The sequence below is a fragment of the Hemibagrus wyckioides genome, linkage group LG25 (genome assembly GCF_019097595.1).
Source record: "Hemibagrus wyckioides isolate EC202008001 linkage group LG25, SWU_Hwy_1.0, whole genome shotgun sequence".
Lineage (NCBI taxonomy): Eukaryota > Metazoa > Chordata > Actinopteri > Siluriformes > Bagridae > Hemibagrus > Hemibagrus wyckioides.
The window spans coordinates 15153491-15173715 of NC_080734.1; the positions used below are offsets into that span (position 1 = coordinate 15153491).

General features: G+C 41.7%; 1 protein-coding gene across 1 annotated transcript in view; it reads right to left on the minus strand.

Moving 5' to 3' along the window:
• Positions 1-3799: 3799 nt before the first annotated feature.
• The window catches only part of cdh2 (cadherin 2, type 1, N-cadherin (neuronal)), a 46219-nt gene continuing 29793 nt past the window's right edge, over positions 3800-20225 (minus strand). Inside the window, exons 3-16 of the mRNA XM_058379295.1 lie at positions 19356-19573; positions 16702-16842; positions 15254-15409; positions 13653-13797; positions 13321-13493; positions 13045-13182; positions 11998-12183; positions 11466-11719; positions 10181-10323; positions 9131-9364; positions 7845-8078; positions 7494-7633; positions 7217-7381; positions 3800-6163 (exon numbers count right to left, since the gene is read on the minus strand). Of these exons, the coding sequence (XP_058235278.1) occupies positions 5957-6163; positions 7217-7381; positions 7494-7633; positions 7845-8078; positions 9131-9364; positions 10181-10323; positions 11466-11719; positions 11998-12183; positions 13045-13182; positions 13321-13493; positions 13653-13797; positions 15254-15409; positions 16702-16842; positions 19356-19573 (2534 nt within the window). The 3' untranslated portion in view covers positions 3800-5956. The remainder of the gene's footprint in view (positions 6164-7216; positions 7382-7493; positions 7634-7844; positions 8079-9130; positions 9365-10180; positions 10324-11465; positions 11720-11997; positions 12184-13044; positions 13183-13320; positions 13494-13652; positions 13798-15253; positions 15410-16701; positions 16843-19355; positions 19574-20225) is intronic.

A 20225-nucleotide genomic window follows, 5' to 3' on the forward strand; every position in this document is an offset into this window, starting at 1 on the left:
CCTGCTGAGAAAGCTCAGCTATGTAATGGTTTAAAGATTCAGAAGCAGACATTCAGTGAAGGGTGACAGGCAAACCAAGCACACGGCTAATGTTCCGGTCCTGCTATTTATGCATGACACACTCGGAGACCAGTGCAATGCAGAGAAACAGATAGCATGATATTATAGCAGGGAGGATGATGAAGAGCGCAAGGCGACGCATGTTATGCATGTATGTATATAATGTATGAGGAACTGAAATCTGCTACTGGGTTGCTCGCAGGCACATGTGGACATTTCTGTGTCAAATATATATATATATATATACTGTATATATAACAAAATGTATGTTTCAGCTTTGTCCATTTCCTGAAAGATCTCATGATCTGACTTCGTTGAGTAAAGCTTAAAATTCCATACAGTGCTTTTAACGATGGAAGTAATTAAAATCCTTTTGAAGAAACCAATTAAAGAGCACACAGAGCAGTCATGTGTAGTTTTGAATGTTGCTTCTCTGATAGATGTCATTTGCTTGGAAATGAAGTTTCCCTTTCTTTTTTTTCCTAATTGATTGATTCATTCATTTTCAGTATTCATTTCATCCTCCTCAGTTTGGCCCTCAAATCTCCATCAGTGAACAGTTCATAACTTTTTAACACAACAGACTGCATTATATAACTAGAATTAATTTCTTGGTTAAACAACTGACCATATAGTAAATTTATTGACGGTATATTTTATTTATCACCACGTCACCTAGGTTTCCTCCGGGTTCTCCGGTTTCCTCCCACAGTCCAAAGACCTGCTTCTAGGCTGATTGGAGTCTTTAAATTGCCCGTAGTGTGTGATTGCGTGAGTGAATGAGTGTGTGTGAGTGTGTGTGCCCTGTGATGGGTTGGCACTCCGTCCAGGGTGTATCCTGCCTTGATGCCCGATGACGCCTGAGATCGGCTCCCCATGACCCGAGTATAGATCGGATAAGTGGTACAGACAATGAAATGAAATGTCACCCAGATGAGGTTTCCCTTTGAGTCTGGTTCCTCTCAAAGTTCCTTCCTCATGTCACCTTATGGAGTTTTTCCTCACCTTTGATCACCTCTGGTTTGCTCATTAGGGATCAATTTCAAATTTACAACTTTTAACCTGAATATACTGTAAAGCTGCTTTGTTAATAGACATTATAGCACTGTACAAACCGAATTGAATTGAGTGGGACGCCATCACAGAGTTCCATTAAAGCCCTCTTGGGCACAGAAATGCTGAGTAAGTAGGAACGAGGTCACTATAGATTCTGTGATTGAGGATAAAGTTAAGTAAATAGTTTTGTCTTCAGGGAAGCACTTCCACATACAATCCCTACAAATTTGCAGGATAATTCAAAATGTGAGACAAGCATGAGGTCAAGAAACAAGCAATGGTTATGGTGATGAACAGACAAAGATATCAGATAGACTACAATAATGGAAAGGCTTGATTTCTGCTACAGCACTGCTACACTCCCTCTACTGGCTTCCTGTAGCGTCAGATTTACAACACTGATGCTTGCCTATAAAACCAAAAACAGACCAGCACCCACTTACCTCCAGGCACTTATCACACCCCGCATTGCACCACGCTTGCTCCGATGCTCCAGTACTGCTTGACTGATTCCACTGTTCCTCAGGGTGCAAGAAAGGCATGCATCAAGACTCTTCTCTCTTCTGGCACCTACAGTAGGTGGTGGAACGATCTTCTCATAGATGTCCGAACAGCTGAGTCACTGACTGCCTTCAAACGATGTTGAAAGACCTACCTCTTCCTAAAGTACTTAAATTAGCACTTGAAAACTTGGGGGGAAAAAAAAAACCCTTGTGTTGTGTCTGCTTTTCTTGCTACAGGATTTTTATACCCATGGTATGCTTAATCCATGACCTAGTGAACCGGGATCAGGATTTATTCACTGATAGAGACTTCAAAGCACTTCTGTAAGTCACTGTGGAGGGGAGAGTCTACTAAAATGCAGTAAATGTAAATGGAATCAGAACTAACACCTAGCATTTACTTTGCAGCAAATGGTTGGTTTGTGAGTCCTTATATATACCATGTGGTTGTGATTGAGTGATTGGGTTCAGGTTTGTGCATGTAAACGTGACACTCTATGTGTTTATTGGATGTTGTAATCCGTGGCAGCCATGTTTGAAGGCCATAATTTTATGGTCTGGGTATATTATAGTTGGACACCATTTCCGGGGTTGACATGACAATCAGAAATTCAGAAATGTCTTAAGTCTAAGCAAATCTCTTAGAAAATTCATGACAGATGTTAGAGCTAATATCAAGAAGCTAAAGAAGACACGGGGCTAACAAACAGATTCATACTACTGGGAAAATTCGTTTCATAAACAGCAAAACTGGCTTGAGCTGAGAGAGCATGTTGAGAGCTGCACAGAAAATCACATTCTGATAAACTGCTATCTTTAATATCTGCAGGATCCATTAATGCCGCCGCATGGGCCCAAACTTTGTAGAATTAGCAAAGTTTCCTTGGCCTAGCAAACAAATCCAACCCTCAGCCATATGTGAAAGACTAGAACACACAGTGAGACAGAAAACAGGGCCCTGGATTAAAGTCATTAGAGGTGCAACGGATGATTGTAATGAGGTGCTGTGAATGTGTCTTGTTGTGTATGTAGACATCTGGAACATTTAGATGTTAGCTTATAATACTGCCAGTGCAACCCGGGCAAACACAGCACAATCAGTGATGTGTGAGACAGCGCTTGGATGAAAATCAGATTTGAGAGCCTTATATACACACCACAGTGGAGCTGTTGAAATCCGGTCTACATAACCAGGGCATGAGAACGTACTGGGAGAGAAAAGACCGCAGGATAAAAAGAGAGTGAGTGAGCGAGAGAGAGCGTGAGAGACAGAGAGAGAGAGAGAGACTCCTATCCCTGTATCAGTTGATCAATGTCATCTCCATCCTCAAGCCAGCAGAGCGCAGCTTATTTTTAGCCTCTGAGACTCCAACTGACTCACTCTCTTAACACGTACACTCACGTGCACACTGCTCTCGCCTAACAAGGAGATGAGAGAGCGCAGACCAACGGCCCGAGATTTTTAATGAAAACAAGCGCGACGAGAGAAGGGAGCAAGGCGGGGGAACAAATACGAAGCAGCCTAAAACGTATAGAAAACCTATAGAAGGTATGTCGCAGGCACAAGGGCAGGACGGATGCAGGAGGAGTGCTAGTCGTTCTGCCTGATTTATATGAGCTGCAGCATCAAGCCTGGGCCTGATGCCTTTGCACACTGTCACTCGCTCAGTCTCACACAAGTGCAGGGACAGAAGGAGGCAGCACTTTGATGTTGGCACAATAATCCCAATTCCTGGAAAGGCAGAAAAGAAGAAGAGAGAGTGACAGACCAAGGACAGCTTCTAGAGGCGTGATTTGGGAGTCACAGAGAATATTTGTGTGTGTGTGTGTGTGCTCATATTTCTACCCTATCATGCAGGATGCATGGACACACACGCTCACTAATTAAATATCTGCAGCCACCGGAATACAATAATTTGCCTAAATGACTAGATGGACTGGGAGTGGAATCCAAACTGGTATAATTATAAATAATTAGGAATATTAGATGAAATGTGTTTTATTTTCCCTTTTCAGGCTCCCAGCCAACTATTATTTAACATCTGCAGGAAGTTGTTGAAACAACAACTGTTGTAGTATAATACCGTTACATATAATAAAATGTAAGCGATAAAATGAATATTAAAAATTACGATTAAAAGCACTCATAAAAAAAAAAAAAAAAAAAAGTCAAGAGGATATCCAAAAATTAAACTTTTATTGGCCAGATGGTCAGCGATGGGTCATAACATCAACAGTTAACAGTAAACAAGCTCACTGAACTCTTCATAGCTGCCAATCACTCAGCAGCCGTCGATCAACTTCCTGCTGTCAAGTCACCTGAGTGTGTATTAAGCAACGACACACACACCGGTTCTTTCAGGCGCCAAAGGGCTGCTCTATGGAGATTTCCTGTCAAATCGTACGTAAATGCAATGAAGAACCCATACGCAGATCTTTACACCTGTATCTGTTCCGTGAGCAATTCTGAAAATCATAATCAGTGAACTCTTTCCTGCTACACTGACAGAAAAGCTGCTTATGTCGAGTTACAGCATGTGATGCTTTTAAATGAAACCTTTGACTGCGTTTTTTTTAATCCAAGCGCATAGCTCCAGAGAGCTGAGAAGGCGGCGCTGAAACACAACATGCCATGAATGTAAAATAATACGCTGTAAAAAAAATGGGGCTGTACAGTACATGGGTAAAAAATAATTCTTAAAAGTTCAAATTTACGACAGACTTGTAATTCATTAAAAGGAAAAAAAAAAACCATTTTGGCACTGCATTTAGTTCTAATTACATTTGACAGGTAATTACCTCCATACTGCTTGGCCCTTCTGTGAGTACAGCTTGTAATCAACACCCACACACACACACACACACACACTTTAGTGTTTAAATGGAGAGACAGCAGCAATGATTCCCAAAATGCCTCCCATCTCCATCTATTACTCCAGCAGTAATCTCAAACCATTTGACATACCAGACTACCAGATTCCACCAATCTGTGTATATCAGTGGACTGGTGGGATGAAATAATTTTGACAAAAGTCGGCCATTTTAAAAAACTAAATCGAATTCGCTGGTACATGAAGCCTGACCAGGCAAAAAAAAAAAAGGAAGAGTTATACACAGATCTGGATCAAACTGCTGCCTCGCTGGTGCTGTGTCTCTCCAACAGTACACATGTGGACATGTTTCTGTGGGTAAATCAATTTTGGAAATACCTTTTTTTTTTATACTGGAAAAGATAAAAACATGCAAAAAAAACCCCAAAAAAACAAACAAACAAAAAAACCCCTTTGTTCTGTAGTCAAATTATACATATACAACTCCGTGTACTTTCTTATAGACTACAAAAAAAAGAGGAAAAACAAACCCTATGTACACACCATTTAATTTACAGTGCAAAAAAAAAAAAATAAAAAATAAAAAATGAAAGAATACCATAGGTGGACTAAGGCAGATGGAGATCGAACAAAAATAACAAGTTTTATTTGTGAAACAAGATGTCACATAAAAAATAACCCAAAATAATAATAATAATAATAATAATAATAATAATAATAATAAAAAATAAGGAATTTATCCTATCAACAACAACGAAAAATTTCGCTACCAAAACAATGATCTTTTGCATCGGCTGCATAAGTTAAACTTTTGGTGGAAAAAAAATTGCAAAAAATAAAAAAACATGAACCTTGACATCTAATTTCTAGCGTACTGTACAATGCTGTTCTCTCAGTCTCGGATTCTCCTTCGGGGGGTGAGGCGTGATGGCGTCTAACGGCGCCATGCAGTGATGTATAAACAGAAGCGTGTTGAAGCATAACCATATTCTATAAACAGGCTCACAACAGAACTACTCCAAAACTCAGAGCCAATAAAGCCAATGAATGGAAACCAATCAATCAAAAAATGTACAAAAAGGCACGTAATATCCCAGTGCTTCTGTACTGTGAGATTCAAGTGTAACTGAGCGTTCAGTTCAAAGTTCTTTGAGCATTCCTTCAGCGTTTTTCTTTTTTGTTTTACATTTTTTTTATTTTAATTTTTAAAATTTTTTTTTTGTTTTTTTTGCACCGATGGTCCCATAAACTCGGGCAACAAACTGGCCTGATCCAGAGATGGAGTCCAGATTCCATCACCTTGCGCTCTTTGGCTTCGGCACAAAGCCTGGAAAGAGCCAGTAGTGTTGCCATGGTGATCTTCCTCTCTTCCCCTCTGTCTCATTCTGTCATGGGGAAACATTTTCCGTTCTGATTTTACACACTGTCCCGTGTCCCGTGTTATAAAAGTGCCGCTTTTTTGTTGTTGTTTCTATTTAAATTTTGTTTCTGTAACACCTTGCCGCTCTAGTCGTCGTTTCCGCCGTACATGTCGGCTAGTTTGCGAAACCGCGGTCCCCATTCGTTGAGGTAGTCGTAGTCCTGCTCGCCTCCGGAGCTGGATGAGTGCAGTGAGCTGAGTGAGCCGGCGGTGGAGCCGCTGCCCTCGTAGTCGAACACCAGCAGGGAGTCGTATGGGGGAGCCGTGGGGTCCGTATCGGCCGCCTTCAGACCCTGAAGAAGGAAGGAAGGAAGAAAAAAGCTGAAGAGTTTTCTTTAAAAAAAAAATCCTCTTTACAAGACAACTTTCTAAAATATTCACAGTGCCATCCGGAAAGATCTCACGTGCTGCATGAACATATTGCAGGGCACTCGAGTGTTGTAGCCTTGGGAGGAAAATGAGAAACGGAAAGATGGTAAAGGACAGCTGTGGTCAGAAAAGGAGGGGGAAGTAGGATGGAAAGAATGGCGAGGAGATGAGGAATTGAGCGCGGCGGAGAGGGAAGGAGATGAGTAGATGAGAATAGAATCATGGGAAAGACAGGAGTTCTGGGAAATGATTTTCTCACACTAGGCCTCGCAACTGCTTGGTGAATGTGAAGTGTTTCCTTTGATTCTGTACAAGCAGTACAAAAACGTGTCTGTGAGACTGCTTCTGAAATGGCCCTGGTGTTGAGACACATACCAGCTATTCTGTGCTGCGTTAACGATATTCTATAGGCAGTTCCCTACACACCTAATACTCACATAATCTATAGTGAACATCAGTGTAGTGAATATCATGCTATGTAGTGAATATCAGGCTGAACTGCACACTACTGACTTAATACCACTCTGACTGTGTACTAATAAAATACTAGAGGAATACACTGGAGAAAACTGACCATGGTGCCAGATATATTTCTTCTCAACTTCAATGGAGGAGTACCTGCTTAAGTGCAGTTATTTAAGCTTGTATCTAATATTTAATTCATTTCCAGTTTCAAAGATTTTTCGCACTCTTCCCTACTGGGCTCCCAGTACAATTTATTGCTTGAAAGGATCTCTTTCTCTTGCTCTCCCCTGTGTGTGTGTGTGTGTGTGTGTGTGTGTGTAGAACATGCTCATCCACAAACCACAGAGGACGATACTGAATACCTAAGCCAGCCTAATGTCCATCTAAACTAATAGGATTGAAGTCCAATTAGCCAATCAATCACCATTAGCTCTTATCACTGGTGCCATCCAGCAGTTTATATGGCGAGACAGGATACATCGTCGCGCACACACACACACACACACACACACCTCGTGGATGAAGTCTCCGATGTCTCCAGGGTGCGGTGCAGCAGAACGAAGTGGGTAGCTGGGCTCCGGGTGCAGCGGGCGTTCGTCCAGCCGGCGAATTCCAACTGGCTTCACCAGGTCGTGCTCCAGAGTGTCTGGCTGCTGCAGCTGACTCAGATCATAATCCTGTACTCGCAAACACACACACACACACACACACACACATCAAGGTGAGGAAAAGTCAAGGAAGAGAGAGCTTTCTTTGGTAGTTTTTATACCATATGAAAGTTGTTTATACCTGGTCCTCCTCTCCTCCACCCTCCTCGTCGTATTTGAGGATGTTGTCTCGCACGTCGTCCTCCGGGTCGATCAGCAGCTGCTTCGCCTGCCGCTCCTTATCTCTCCTCTTCATCCACATCACAAACATCAGCACTAGCACTACACACAGAGCACAGAGAGTAGATAGGCAAATAGACACACACACACACACACAGAGAGAGAGAGAATACGACAGAAAATGAGTCACGCATAGCCTTTAGCATAAAGGGAGTCTCGCTGGTGATAAAACTCCCATTCTGTGTCCTCTTTCCCTAAAGCATAAACACTTTAGACATATAGAGCTTTATATACACGGCAGGGAATAACTCACCCAGCAGGATGATGATGCAGATAAGGATGGCTATGATGGCCCCGGTACCCAAACCGGCAGCCATGATGCGCTCCATGTCCACACAGTCTCCATGGTGATCACACTGGCACACCTTCACACGCAGATGTGAGGTGTTGGCCATCGGCAGGTTTCCAGAGTCCGTGATGATGATGGGGACCTCGTAGATTCCGCTCTGGAGGTACCCGATTTTCAGACTCAACTGGACATAGTCGCCTAAGACAGAAAAAACAGCTACATGAGCTTGAATTCACTTTAATAATGTATTTTCTTTACATATTGACATCAATGTTAAAGCACGAATAAAACTAAAGAATGAAAGTTTTACTGACTTTTTAATGTTTTTTTTTTTCTAAATGGATTTAAAGTTCTTTAAGGGAGATATAGCGAGAAGTCTTGCTGGCTCACATTTCCACTTCGTTTCGTGAGCTCGGGTTACTGTCTGCGTGGAGTTTCACATAATCTACCACTTTCCAACTACTTCCCAAAAGCATGCTGGGAAGCGGCTTGGCTATGCTGCATTGCCCGACAGTGTGAATGAGGGTGTGAATAAGTGTATTTTTTGCCCTGCACCAGAAACCACTGCTACTCTGACCGAGAAAAAGAGGTTACTGAAGACGTATGAATGAAAATTTCATTACCATTAGTGTTATATACCATCAAACTGACATAAATGACAAGTAATTACAAAACGTACTTCACTGTGTCGCAAGGGAAATGCTTTGAAAAGTAAAAACCTTTCGGACTTTTCAATCAGTGTAAACAAATGAATTATTTTATCTCTGCAACTCTGATATAAAAATGAGTCAGGACTTCAGTGCGAGATGTTTTTTTTTACCGCTTTTGGGATGATCTTACATAGACATTTTAGACGCTTATGAGCAAGCGTCTCAGAGAGCATCATTTACTTTAAAGATTTGTGTGTGTGTTTTTGGTTTAGGAACTTTTCTATGAATATATTGCCCTTAGTAGGCTAGGGAAAAACAGAAATACAAAACTTCTTAAAGCCCTGTGTGAGCCATTAAGCACCACTGTGGAGTGTGACATGACAAAGAAATGCAGTGCTGAACATAGACGCCCCAAAACAGGAGCGAATTCCAGCTTCTTAGCCTCTGGTAAAAGGAGCAGAAATGCTGAAATGCAAGATCATGCAGTTCTTCTGTGATATTAGAAAATGCAACAGTAACAGTTCTGGGAAAAGGATTAAGAAGGGAAAGGTGTCTGTGATACCATTCAGGTGTGTGTGTGTGTGTGTGTGTGTGTCGTACCATTGAGACGAGTGAGCGTCCAGTTGCGGCGGATGTCAGCGGGTCGGTTGGCGAGCTCGAAAGCAAACGGCCCGGCGTTGGGGTTCAGGTCTCCATCCACGGCTGTTATGTTGATGGCGTTAGGCTCGGGTCTCTCACACACCTCGACTTCTTGGGGAAAGACGCGTGGCGCGTTATCATTAATATCCAACAGGTAGATCTGCAGCGTGCCGGTTCCACTCGCAGAAGGAATACCTGCAGATGAAGAAGAGGAAAAGAGAAAGAGAAAGATCAGAAAACAACCTGTTCTTCAACACAGTGGCTGGCAATTTTTTCAGACCGTGAGAGCAAAAAACTCTTGAACCACTAAGATATTGTATAAAATATTTATGACATGCGTAATCAGGGGATGTATGATACTGTCAATTACAGACAGTAGACACTGCCCACGAGCTATTCGGCAACCACTGCCTCTTCATCTGAACATTTCCAGTCACTTGGGGAGAGCTTGAAAAGAGAAGAGCACTAAGTGTCAACCCTCTTTAGATGATCAGGCTGAATGAAGGGAGCCTCGGGAGAGGAAGCGGCGCCGCTGGAGTGTTACAATCCAACACCATGAGTGGCCTACTGTGAGTGAGGCACTGTGGGACCACAGGTTAACAGAGTGTTTACAGAGATGGGATCACTCCTTCACTGAGCAATGAGTGTTTTTAAATGTGTGTGAGGTTTTTTTTCTTTCCAAGGAGAATGTCAATAATGGCAGAAGAGTCAAGCAAACATCTGCAGCCTTGTTCACACAAACAGGAGTGTGTGTGAAAGTGAGAAAACCGATGTATGCTTTCGTTCTAGGATTCATGTAAGGAATTTTGGCCATTGAAAGTGTCTGGGATTAATTGTGTGTCTATGTGTATGGTTGTTTCTGTGCTCATGCTATTAGCTCATAATTGTTCCCCTCAGCTCAGATCAATGGAGTTACTCATCCACTGTGTAACCTGTAATGGATTGAAACTGAGTTGCAACCCACACACACACACACACACACACACACATACATACACACACACTACTCACCATTATCAGAGGCCATAAAGGTGGCGTTGTAGAGGTTGTTTCTGACGTACGGGGATTCACGGTCAAGTAGGGCGATGGTGGAGATTCGCCCATTATTTGGGTCAATTTCCAACCAGTTAGCTGGGTCAAATAACTTTGAGTACCTACAACACAGAGGGGCATGCTTAAAAATTCTGATTAAAAAATTCAAATACATCCTATCATATACAACTATCAGTTTAAGTGTACTGATATCTCTTAAGCACCCAAATCATACATCTATTAGACCAATAGCCCAATAGTCTAGTAAATGCTCCAAAGGTGTTGCCTATTCCTTTATTATTAGTGGGCTGGAAACCAAAGCGACATGTCTGAACAGTGGCACCTAACGTAATGTAATAGCGTATGGTGAGCTTCACACCACCGTAAAGATCTGCTTGTCACAGGCCAGTGATTTACTCACCCCTTTATTTGCATTATTTGCATGATATATGCTGCTGCCTGATGCCACACTGCAAAAAGGAAATCTGTGCATGTGCAGGTGTTTGTTAAAACCTCATTCCAGACTGTTTTAGATGTATAAAGCCCAAGCTTTTTGAAAAAAGATCCAATCCAGATGAAAACTGATGACCAAAAATAATGCAAAGAACATTTTGAAAGTGTTCCCAAGCAAACAGTTAAGCGGCCATAGGAGGTAAACAGTAGGACTGTGATATAAAAATAGGAAGAAGCATCGCAGGTCAATGATTAAGGAGTTGTGTAAGGGCGTGTCTAAATACAGAGAAGATGCAGGTGTGACATATAGTCATGTTTCATGTCAAACATAAATGTGTGAATCCTAGTACGACTCCATTTACAATTTAATGCTGCAGATTTTAATCATATAAACATGAAGCTAGAACTTTACCAACCAAATAACAGAACATAACAAAACCAAACCCCCACTTTTTTCCCTAATCCAGTGACACTTTTACTTTGTCTGAAAAGTTTATTGCTGTCACAGCGTTCAAATTTTGGCCTAAGGTGCATATGTGTAGCTGATGAGAATAAAACTGGAAAGTTTTGAAACTGGTAAGTATTGTGGTAAAACATACCTCAAAGCTTCAGTGGCAGCTTCAAAGCTTCAGACCTCAAAGCGTCTGAGGCTGAGACGGCCTATAAGTGAGTGAGTGTGTGGGCGCATGTTTATGGGGAAGACAGTGCGTCTGTCTCCGTCTGACACTCTGCTATATGTGTCTGTCACGCAGCACTGATTTATGTAATTTTGTTTTAGCGAGTGAATATATATGTGTGTGTGTGTGTTTACCTGATACTCTGCTGCATGTGTCTGTCAGGGTCGTGAGCTATAAATGTGGTGAGCATCGACCCTGCGGGAAGTCCCTCGTCCAGCTTGATCTGTTTGGGGTTGGGCTCAAAGTTGGGACTCTCGTTCACATCAGTGATGCGTATGGAAATGGTGGCTGTGGACTGGCGTGTGCGGTGGATTCCTCCCGCCAGTGGCACTTCGTTCTCGGCTACCACGGTTAACAAATACGAACGATTTAACTCGTAGTCTACAGGCTGGGAGAAAAACACACATACAAACAAAACGGTTATACAATGGTTTAAAATGGACTGTATGGCCTTTAAAATAAGAGGATATTAGTGTCCATATACACCCAGAGAGGACTAATAATTACTGAATGGCTCCTTTTGTGATTAAAACACTTAGAACTGTTTATCGCTGATGAAGAGGCGGCGTGGCTTGTTGACTGCTTTTGTTTCTATGGGAACTGTTGTTAAGTGTGCATGTGTGAAATCACTGGAGACAATGCCAAACAAATTGTGTAAGGACTTACCTTAACCACCGTGACAAGGCCCTCGTTAGTGGTGGGGTCGGTGGGGATGGAGAAGCGTCCGGTCGGGTCTCCGGATGTGATGCGATACACTGCGTTCCAGGCTGGAGTGCCTGGCTTGTCTTTATCTGTTACTGTCAGATTAGACACAATCACATTCACACGGTTCTCAGGCACTTCTCCGTAGAACTAAGGTGAGAAGAATTGGTGGGGAGTGAGAGAGACAGAGAGAGACAGAGAGAGAGAGAGAGAGAGAGAGAGATTAACAGGGTGGTAAATTGCGATGGAAGTATGTCAGTGTTCTCACACTGTGCAAACAACCGTGTGACAAATGTTAAAAATTTGCTCCACAGCAACATCAGCGTTGTTAACATGATCATTTGGGTCTACTTTACCTCTCCACAGTGTACACTTAAATCTCCAACATGTTGTGTTATGAAGATTCTGAAATGTTTCATACAGTGGAATAAAAACCATTACCTCCTCTCTCTCTCTCTCTCTCTCTCTCTCTCTACTAGCTGCCAGGATTAACTTCCTGATCTGATGCCATTTCCCTAAAGATTAGTATTGCTGACATCTGCTTCAGCCAGAATAAGATGGACACAACGGCAGGACACATTTAAGAAATCAAATGTAACATTACTGTCCCCTGATGATCCTGTGGTTCAGCACTAGCTGGGACATCTGGAGGCTGTGGGAAAGCTTCAGGTACAATCCCATGACAATATGTGCATTCAAGCAAAGTTTCTTTAACAGGGTTAATAATGTCCTGGTCAACATGACCGTAGGTACACACATCCAAGAGCCTGAAATACTGAAATGATGCCTGGTGTAGCTTCCACTTTAAATTCCATAGAGTACACAACAACAACAAATAAAAGTTTAAAAGTTGTGTACAGATTTCAGGGTAGTTTTGTAGGTAGTTCACATCTCAACTGATTTGAAACTGGGACAAAGACAAAACCTTTTTGTGTTTCTGAATGAACAGGAAACACATGTCTGGCTTTCTCACTGTGTTTATAAGTAGGTGGACATGCACAATAAACTCACTGTGTCTCTGGTGAACTCCGGGGCGTTGTCGTTGACGTCAAGCAGCCGTATGATAGCAGTGGCAGTGTTGGACAGGCCATATGTTGGATTTCCTTCCATATCAGTGGCCTGGATGATCAGGGTGTACTGGGACACTTTCTACTCACACACACGCGCGCACACACACACACACACACACACACACAGCGAGAATAAAAACAGTGAAGGATGGTATTGCAAGACGTTGACACTGGAGAAAACCTTTCTCTACACACACACACACACACCCACACCCACCTCTCTGTCGAGGCCTGCGGCTACGGTGATGATTTTGCCTGTCTTGTTATTGATGGTGAACATGTTGGTAGACGGAGTCTCAGGACTCTGAGAGAGGATCTTGTATCTCAGCATGCCGTTGGCTGTGTTAGGGTCGTCCTTATCTTGTGCTGTGACTGTCATCACAAAAGTGCCTGCATGCAGTGGAGAGAAACAGTGATTTGGTTTGGATTTCGTACAACGGTGGCCATCTGTCAGACCAACAACTAGCAGGTGCACCAAACTCGCTCGTGATATAAGTGAGGATTAGAATTTCAGCTGTGTCCGACAGTGAGTGTGTGTGGTCTAAGTACCTGGCTTGGCGCCTTCGTCCACTGTGCCGTTCCAGATCTGATGGGAAAACTCTGGTCTGTTGTCGTTCATGTCGATGACATTGATGACAATATCGATGGGATTCTCCATCTGATTGCCGTTAATGTCCACAGCATGAGCTCGAAGCTGGAGCAACACACAGACACAGTGTTAACTCACAAACGGCAAACTTTATAATAAGCAGAGTAATGTGGCGATATCACGACTCAAGCAGTGACAAGAGGAAGTTCCATGACCTGCATCAAAGAGCCAAAAGCACCACTTATATTATAAATCAGTAGCTCAAACTATAATATAATATAATATAATATAATATAATATAATATAATATAATATAATATAATATAATATAATATAATATAATATAATATAATATAATATAATATTCAGTAACTGTGAGTAAAAATAAACTGATAAATAAAATGCCTTGATAATAATTTTGTTAGAATAATATGAATCAGTATTCCCGATCTCTCTTTATTATCCAAGGTTTATGACACCTAAGAGAAATTAAACGTCGAATTAAAGACATTAAATAAAAAATTTCCAGATGAATTAAATAGCGGGAGATGTTTCATTAAACATTAAAGCCAACTGGCTTCAGTTCATTTCCAAAAACAGTGCTAGAACCAGGCTATTTATTTAACTGAAGATGTGGCAAGCCCTGCTTCCTGTCCATTTTCATTAGGTGCAGCACTTAACCAATTACAAACGTTTCAGCCCCCATGTTGGCTCTGATTAGCTGCTGGAGCCAGCGAACACAAGACAATTGCCGTGTCTGAAGCGCTTCCCTTTTTACCATCCCATAGTGCACTAGCCATTTTGTCCAAATTCTCTGTGGATTGAGAACTCTTATTACCCATAATGCACTATAAATCTAGTGCACTAGTCAAACAGTGCTGGAGTGCAGTAATTTCTTTCAGTTTTAAAATATTCTTGGAAGAACTCATAGAAAAAAAAATGTAAATAAGACCTGTTCAGATACCACGAGAGCCTAGAGATACCTGTTATTGTTGTTGTATCTCATTTACCCCTGACCTTTATATTGCTCTCATTATGTACATAGCATATAGTGACAGATTAATGTTAATGCTTAGAGCAGGCGGAGCTTATTGCTCCTAATGTGGGGGAGATTGTATATGCGCTGTCCTCATTATCAAGGCATGTGTGTGTGTGTGTGTTAAGATAAGCTCTTCTTTCTAAGCTTTCTAAAATCTGCCTACTCCCCTCTTATTTTAAACAGAGGTCAAAAGTTGCATTCTCAGATCGCCATGGTAACCAGGATAAGCAGTTTAATGGGAGTATTATTGTCTCCTCACCGGAATGCAGGATTGTGGGATGAGGACACACACATAACAAAGATACAGGGCGCTGCCTGGCCTCTAAAACCCTCGAAAGATGAACGCACCTCACGGAACTGTAAACAAGCGTAACCTTAACCATCATCGCAGCAACCCAAAAAAATGATTTTGCCACACAAGCCGCAGATCAGATACATTTCCCTAAGACTACATACACCTCTATCATTATTTGGTCTTTGTAAAGAGACAAAACCATGCAACAAAGCTTTAAACACACTTACATGGAAGTTGGAAATCTGTTCTCGGTCTAGCGGCTTAGTGACAGACAGCTGTCCAGTGATGGGGTCGATGATGAAGAGGCCGGTAGGAGTCTGATCAGCTCCTGGTCCCGTCACACTGTAGCGCAGTGCGTTTATCTTATCTCTGTCTGACCGGATCTGAAAAACACACTCACGTTTTACTCTGCTCGTATCTGTGACTCATTTTTTTGTTGAGTTTTAACACATATAGTCATTACATTGTAATGTGTTTGTTTGTGTGTGTGTGTGTGTGTGTGTTATCATAAATAATAGATGTTAATGTTGAAACAGAACACTTGGAGGAAATTTTCCATAAAGGCCAGAATAAGAAATATTAAAAATAACAAATTCTTTTTAATGAATCAGCTGAGTGCAATTTTCTCACAGCAAAGACAAAGCACTTCTATTACACTGGAACACTCTGTGATATCGATATGCCTCGTAATACAAAAATTTGTGAAGCTGTGATGTGTCATAATTAAAGATGCCTGCATTAAGTTTACAAGCACTTTTTGCACATCGACACATCAGGATCCGGAGCCTCTGTGACCAGTCAGAATGCGGTCAATATAAAGACTGAGGAACAGCGGAGTAGAGGGGTTTATTGATGAGGGGATTGTCATATATATATATATATATATATATATATATATATATATATATATATATATATATATATATATATATATATATATATACACACTGTATGCCAAAAGTATGTGGACGCCTGACCGTCACACTCATATGTGCTTGATTCACATCCCTTTATTGAGGAAGTGCAGGGTGTAGTTGGTGTTTTCAGTACGTTGAGTCAGAGTCAGGGCTCTCAAGTGCAGGACACCATGTGTTCATAGAGCTTGCTTTGTGTATGCTGGAACAGCTGTGAGCCTCTTACTTCCAATAAAGGGAAATTATAATGCTACAGCATACAAAGACAATCGAGACAGCTGTGAGCTTCCAAGCTGTGAGTGTTAACAGTATGGAGACGCTCCACACACATATGGGTGCCTTTCTGTAGTATTTTGCATTATTATTATTATTATTATTATTATTATTATTATTATTATTATTATTACCTAGTTTCGTACTGATTGCTTTTTAACACAAAAAAAGAAAGTAATTAAAAAGGACAACCGATGGAAAAATGCACAGGGTCAACAATCACAGGGTCAAATATTAGAAAATATATCAGAAAGCATAAAGGAGACCATATAAGGTGTTTAGTCATTTAGACATGACAAGAATGAACAAAGTCTAAATGCTGTGTGTCTCAGCAGTTTAGAAATCCATAGGTTAATACTAGAAAAAAGTATCCCATGGATTATAAGACAACTCAAAGCAATTCATACAGACTTTCTACTGTTTCTGTAGGTTTCATGTGTATGCTTTTTTATGTGTGTGTGTGTGTGTGTGTGTGTGTGAGCACTAACTTTGACAAGCTCCTCTGGGAACTGTCCTCGGGAGTTTTCAGGGACATTGATGGGAGGAATGACCCAGTCTCTCTTCACGCGGCTCACGCTCCCGTCGCCCCCGACAACAACGCTGCGCCATGGAAACACGATCTCAGGCACCTGCGAACACGTATAACTCGGTTAGATCCTCATGCACACCCCTGGGTACTGCACTCTGTGTTCTCTGTGCTGGGCTCTATCTCTCTTACTTTACCACACACACACACACACACACTGCAGAGTCTTTATCTCTCCTGTCTGTGGACCTAAATATTTACAGCATTAATTTTACTCTCTTTAATGTGCTCATAAATTTCCCTGACCCAGGCTTCGGGTATAAAACATAAAACCTACCGCGTATGTTCATGCGCACATGATGTATGTGTATGTATATATGTGTGTGTGTGTGTGTGTGTGAGAAGGCATGTGAATATTGAGTATGCGAGTGTGTAAGCATTTGTACAGATGAAGCTTTTGTAGTAGGAATCTATTCGCCGAGATCACACTCTTAAGACAGATTAACTTTATGTAGTGCATTCATTCTGTGGAGCTTATAGTATAGCTTTTCCATTATCTGTGCATGTGCGTGTGTGTGTGTGTGTTTGTGTATGTGTGTGTGTGAGAGAGAGAGAGAAAGCATGTGATTTAAGGCCAGACACACACTAAAGTGGATGTTTGACTAGAATGGTACGATTGCACTCAGGTTTCCGAGGGCAGCAGAATAAAAAAGCCCTCTAGGCACTAAGCGATTATTAAGGCAGGAACACAGGCACACACAGCGCATGCTTAAACACTACTACATCTGTGCCACTACATCTGTGTGCATGGCATGCATTAACCATCAAGTATTCCTAGCATTATGAGCCCAAATGTCCTCATTATGACGGGAATACTCGATGATTATGACCTTGTGAGCACATTTGGCTTGTCTCTGTGAAGTTGGCTTTTAGGATTAGTGTGCAAGGCTTTTTATTATTAGTTGAGTTAATAAACCATGTCGTGGACATAGCAAACAACAAACGGTGACAAAGAGAGTGTATGCACGTTAGATATCTTGGTAGGGACCAAATCTCCTCATAAAGGGTAGGAATATCTGACAGTCTTGACTTTGTTGGGACGTTTTAACAGGAAAAACCAGCTTCAGAAAGAGCTGGACGTTTCCTTTTTGTTACTGTGGTTAAGGCTTTCGTTAATAACTATGTCAATAAAAGGTCCTCACAAGGATAGTAAGACTTACGGGTGTGTGAGAGTGTGTGTTTGTATGTATGTGTGTTCCTGTGCCTTTTATTTCGATTCAGTTTCGATTGTAAGTCCCTCTTGACACCATCTCTCTATCCCTCTGGTTAAATATTGATGGTAATGGCAGTGCAGTAGTGTGGGCAGAAGAGTGCTGGAGGAAAGGCAGACTCTCTGTCTCCCTCTGTCTCTCCCTCTGTCTTTCTTTCCCTCTCTGTGTCTCCAGTCTCTGGCTGGTGTAGATATGACTCGGGTGATGAGCCAGGCCATTACAATCACAAAGAGTGGAACAACATTAATATCAAAAGCAACAACATGAAGATCAACAAGAGGCTCATACAGCTCTCTCTCTGAATACACACACTATATTTTCGCTTCCTCTCTTTCACCTATTATCTCCCTTGTATCTTTCTTTTCCTCTTTCAGTCCCTTTTTCCTACCACCCACTTGCTCTTTCATACTGTTATTTGTTTCTCCTGTCCCAACTCATTTTCTGATCATTTCCAGGAAAAGTCTGCCATTAGCCTTCCTCTATCACTCTCTCTCTCTCTTTCTCTCTCTCTCCTCCATCACTGCCACCTCTATCCTTTTCCCATCTCTCCTCTGCCTGTGTATGTGCGCAGCAGCATTCTTCTCACTCTCTGAGCGCATGACGGCCCTGAGAGGGTAAGTAATGCTGTTGATCTCTAGCTGAGGGAGCACATCTCCTCTACCGTATCCCCCTCCTCTGCCTCGACCACAATTTAGCACAGTTAAGACTTAATTAGAGCACCATTCTCAGGGTGCTAGGGCAGCAGTAACGCTTTACTGTGAATTGAGCACAGAGTAAGATACCTTGTGGATGTTGTAAATGAAACGCAACACTACATGAATCTTATTAGCTACCTGAATTTTTCCTGATGAATTAAAGTTTATGAAATGTTGATTTCACCCTGGAGGTGAAACTTTTATTCTTGGAAAAAGAACGTATTTAAGACTTTAATACAAAGATATTGCACATTAGGTGAAGTTATTGTGGCTTCCATGAGCACACTGGCTGAAACACTCATTTCTTTTTAAACCATAATTCGACTTTTCGATCTTTTTAGAAATGAAACCATAAAAAGTCTTACCTAACTTTGACATGGCAAACACATCCTTTTTTTTTTGTCTCATGTACACAACAAAAATCACAATATTAATACTAGATAGAAGATTTTAGCTCGTTTCCCATTTTTAAGGACATGGAGCATGAATTTAGACTTCATAACTAATAGATTTCTGAGATTTGACCGCCATATCTATTAATCCATTTATTATAAAACATTTACACAGTGGTAAGGCTTCATAGTGGTTTTTGTGGAAGTACTTACGACTGAGATGATACGGAAAATGGCGATATATATCTTAAGACTTACCTGTTTAGGTGTATCTGGTAGCGCGAAGGTGACTCGAGTTAGCCACACCTCCTGTGTCTCCTCATCTTTTGCGCTGATCTCTAGGCTCCATTCCTTTCTGTCTGATACGCGCAGAGTTCGTACGGCGTACACCGTGCCGTCTTCTCCTATCCGGAAATCGGCGGGGTAACTACTCTCAAATCGCAGACTGGAACCTTTGCCACAGTCCATGAAGCTCACTGAGGACAGACAAAGGAAGGAGGTGGGGGTTTATGTATGAGGCAGCATACTATTTCCTCATGACAACAAGCATCTAAAAAAAAAAAAAAAAGCTACATGAGCATACAACAAAGTGACATCCTCACTAGACCATGAGGGAATTGTGGCTTCATTTGAGAGGAGAGGACATCGAGCAAGGAAGTGGGAAACATGCATACGGAGACAGGAAGGGCGAAGGAGAGAGGGAGGGAGACACAGAGAGAGTTGAAGTAGAGAGAAGAAGAAGAAGAAGAAGAAGAAGAAGAAGAAGAAAGGAAAGGATACCTGGTACCCTAACACTCTTCTGCATTATTTATGTTCAGGCTTACACCTGCAGGCATCCAGGTGTGCGACGAAGACGAAGCAAGACGAAACAAAGAAACAGAGGTGGTGCGAGACCGAGAAAGAAAGAAAGAAAGAAAGAAATGCGAAGGAAGGAGTAGTGCAGGATAGGATAGAGACTCGGCTACAATGCCAGTGGGAATCGCATTAGAAATACACAAAGAACAAATAAATGGCTTGCGTTCGCTCATTATGCTGCTATTAAAGGCGAAACAATTACACAGTTAGCGGTGGGAGAGATGGAGTGGGAGTGTGCATCATTTGTTGAATGGGTGTATTGACTCGGCTCCT